At 36.9% G+C, this 3639-nt stretch overlaps 1 protein-coding gene across 2 annotated transcripts; it reads right to left on the bottom strand.

Moving 5' to 3' along the window:
- Positions 1–731: 731 nt before the first annotated feature.
- On the bottom strand, positions 732–3342 carry LOC115920902. Of its 2 annotated transcripts, none has more exons than XM_030977650.1 (2): positions 2690–3342; positions 732–2065 (listed from the first exon to the last, which is right to left on the bottom strand). In XM_030977650.1, exons 1-2 carry the CDS (start codon positions 2850–2852, stop codon positions 789–791), a joined length of 1440 nt encoding a protein of 479 aa, XP_030833510.1. In that variant the 5' UTR covers positions 2853–3342; the 3' UTR covers positions 732–788. The 2 variants fall into 2 exon arrangements, 1 of the variants encoding a protein (XP_030833510.1); XR_004062604.1 differs by lacking the exon at positions 732–2065 and adding an exon at positions 2295–2389.
- Positions 3343–3639: the final 297 nt, after the last annotated feature.

The raw sequence follows: 3639 nt of genomic DNA, 5'->3' as shown, positions 1-3639 counted from the left end.
AATCAAAGTGGAAAAAAAAATGATCCGTTCGTGCAAAATGACCAACCACAAAAAAAATGAAATGTTAAAACAAATTAAAAAAGCGTACAGGCGTTAACATCTTTTTGCATGAAGTCTTCAAAGTGGAAAAAAAAAAAAGATCGGTTCGTGCAAAATTATCTTTTAAAGAAAAAGTTTTAAAACTTTTTTAAAGATAAAGAAATAACACCTTGACAGAAATTTAAACAAAAAACAAAAAAACAAATGTTAAAACAAATTAAAAAAGCGTACAGGCGTTAAGACTTTTTTGCATCAAGTCTTTAAAGTGGAAAAAAAGATCGGTTCGTGCAAACTTATCAGTAAAGAAAAAAGTTATAAAACTTTTTTAAAGATAAAGAAATATCATCTTGACAGAAAGTTAACACACACACACACACAAAAAAAAATGTTAATATAAATTAAGAAAAAAAAGCGTACAGGCGTAAACACTTTTTTGTTTGCATCAAGTCTTCAAAGTGGAAACAAAAAAGATCGGTTCGTGCAAAATTATCTAATAAAGAAAATGTTATACACCTTTTTTAAAGAAAAAGAAATGACATCTTTAAAGAATCAAGTCTTCAAAGTGGACAAAAAAATGATCGGTTCGTGCAAAATGATCTACCAAAAAAAAATAAAAAAATAAAAAAAAATAATAATATTATGAAACTTTTAAAAGAAAAAAGAAAAAACGTAATGATAAAAAAAGTTTTTTTGTTTAAAGAAAACAAAATAAGAAGGTGTAAAGGCGCTAATGCTCTTTGTACATCAAGTCAGGTGCTAATGCATTTGTAGGAATCGGGGTCATTGGAGGCGGGGCAGTCATCTCCCTTGCAAAGTTTGCAGCGGAAAATGCAGTCGTGTCTGAGTTTCTTGTCGTATCCTACCAAACACTCGTGGCAAAAATATGACTTGTTGTAGAAGGCGGCCATTGATGTAATGAGATCAAAGTGATTGTCATGAACATACAGATAAATGGTATGCTGCCTGTCTTCGGGGCCAGCATACGTAATGAAGTTTAAGTGCTCTTTTGAAACAACCACCACCCTGAAACCGGCCATGAATTCCGTCTTTTCGAAGAGTTTAATCTCTTCGATGCCACATTTGGTATTTTCTGGAAGTTTGGCCTGTTTATACAGCTCAATGGCATATTCCCTTTGCTGTTTGTAACCACGTTTGATCGACTCAAAATTAGGGTGTTTTTCAATCCGGGCAATGCCAGTTACGATAGCCCTTGGACAACACATGTTATCTTTATTCTTCATCCTGATGATGCATCTTTTTCTGGACAATGTCTCTTCGATGGTTAAGCACTTCACATTGGAACCACCACCATTTGGCATAGCCATGTGTAATATGTTGAAAGAGACTGTTTCGTCCAAGCTTACCTTATCATTCGATTGAATAGTATTCTCAAGTTTGGTTGCAAATGCTTCGTGATTCATTTGATCCCTCCTTACAAATGGCATACTAACGGGTCTATCTAATTGTGGGGAAATGAAAACAATCCTAACAAAATCTCTATCATTTACCCCCTCAACCATCTCTTCAATGATATTTTCAAACATCTCATTTACGCGTGGCATCATTTCTATCATGGGACCGTTATTTTCTATGGGTTGGAAAGAAACGGTGTAATCAGTTACATTAGCATTGTATTTGCGTACATGTTTTTGACTCACTTTGGTCACGTGATGAGTAGGGAGATTGGGTTCTCTTGCAGGCGGTGCATCTACAACACGTTTCTTAGATCCCCCAACATGAAAAGACGAGGGTCCGGCTACTGCTGCTGCTCTTGGTTGACTGTGGGAGGGCCCGGCTACTGATGGTGGTTGTCGGGAGGGTCCGGCCACTGCTCTTGGTTGACGGGAAGGGCCAGCCACTGCTGGTGGTTGTCGGGAGGGTCCGGCCACTGCTGATGCTGGATGGCGGGAGGGTCCAGCCACTGCTGTTGCTGCTGGTTGGCGGTTAGAGGGGCCAGGTACTGATGTTGCGTCACATGGCTTATTTGTATTGATGTCCATCTCCATTAAATGGTCATCGGAAATGCCTATGAGATAAAAAAAAAAAAAAAAAAAAAAAAAAAAAAAAAAAAAAAAAAAATAAAAAATATATAAGAACGGATAAAAAGTTTCATTCAACCGCTACAATGTATTGTGTTGTCTTCATACATGAAAAAAAAAAAATGAACATTCATCCAATGATCCTTTGCATTGATGTATATATAAATGAAGTATACACTAACCGTCATCCAAATTTGGTTGCCATGGAGTAGCTGCGTCATGTGGAAGACCTTGCTGGTGCTGCGTTGCTAGGGGCAGAGGGGGCTGTTGGTTCTCGACGAACACATCCACTAAATCATCATCGGTAATCCCTACAAGTATAATTGAATAATTTAATTAAATTTATAATTTGAACGTATACTTTATAATACTTTATAAATCTTTTTTTTTTGTTGCTTACACGTGAGTTTATGTTTCAAATGGAGATATCAATCATTATTTAATTTGCATTGAACAAAAAAAAACACTCATTATGTCACATCGTTGCCTATTATGGATTTTCGATGCTTAATCTCCTTCTTGAATTCCAGATGCAAACCCGATATGGTAACACTACAAAATTATTCAATTATGAATATGAAAATAAATAAATAAATATGATTAGCACTTACCATCTTCCAAGTCCTGCAAACTCAAAAAGTAGGATGACCTTGCAAATACCAAAGCATGTTGTTCTGGTTCAAGGTCTTCATAATATTCCTCACGAAAACTCGATACTTCTTCCAGGCATGTACATGCCCGAAGCTTGTGCATTAAATCACATGTAGAAATCATGGTACATTATAGAATCTGGCCAGTATTACAACAAAAACAAAGCGATGTTGACTCAACGACAGTTAGATGTCATATGATACTTGCCCATAGGTTCACCATTTTCTCTCGTCCAATCACAAACAAGTACCAACTTTGGGTCACTTCCTTTCTAAAAAAATCCTCGCATTCTCATTGGTCGGTAACACACACATTCAACATACATGCCGGGTGGCCCATTGTTTGGTCATTTGGTCCTTGTCCCTCGTACCCTACACACGTCCATCCTCCACCTCTCCATGAATGAATGAATGATGTAAACAAAAGAACTTCCTCCAGGGGATGTACCCTCATTACGTAACTTCCGCCGGAAGGACACCCCAATTAACTCATTAACACTCCCCTATTGTTTACCGGAAGTCACCGGAAGGATTAACTAATTAACCGGAAGGATTAACTAATTAACCGGAAATGCCAATTAACACTTCCTATATAGGGGTACCTATCTTCTTATGTCATTTATGTCCTCTCTGTGAAATTTAAACGTCAGCAGTGTCCTAATATTCAAAATATGCAAGGAAACCCGTTTACTTGCTAGACCTTACTGTCAGACACTATTGAGTGACTGACTGGCTTTTGTCTTCTTTGGCAATAACATACATAAATGAGCTGTAAAGGGTACATGAGCATTTGTCTACATCATTAATCCACTTCTTGTAATGACCAAAATTAGATTGATTGAATCTTTGCGCAGCATAAAATGTACGACCATTCGGTACAATGGTCTGAAAATCAAGACTATTACTTATTA

The sequence above is a fragment of the Strongylocentrotus purpuratus genome, unplaced genomic scaffold (genome assembly GCF_000002235.5).
Source record: "Strongylocentrotus purpuratus isolate Spur 01 unplaced genomic scaffold, Spur_5.0 spur5_scaffold_1, whole genome shotgun sequence".
Classification (NCBI taxonomy): domain Eukaryota; kingdom Metazoa; phylum Echinodermata; class Echinoidea; order Camarodonta; family Strongylocentrotidae; genus Strongylocentrotus; species Strongylocentrotus purpuratus.
This window is presented reverse-complemented; position numbering and strand designations above follow the sequence as displayed.

Coding starts and splice junctions, on each gene's coding strand:
- LOC115920902 (XM_030977650.1), bottom strand. CDS start 2,852: ATGATTTCTACATGTGATTTAATGCACAAGCTTCGGGCATGTACATGC. Junction 2,066..2,689: donor TTTGCAGGACTTGGAAGATG/GTAAGTGCTAAT, acceptor TTTATCTCATAG/GCATTTCCGATGACCATTTA.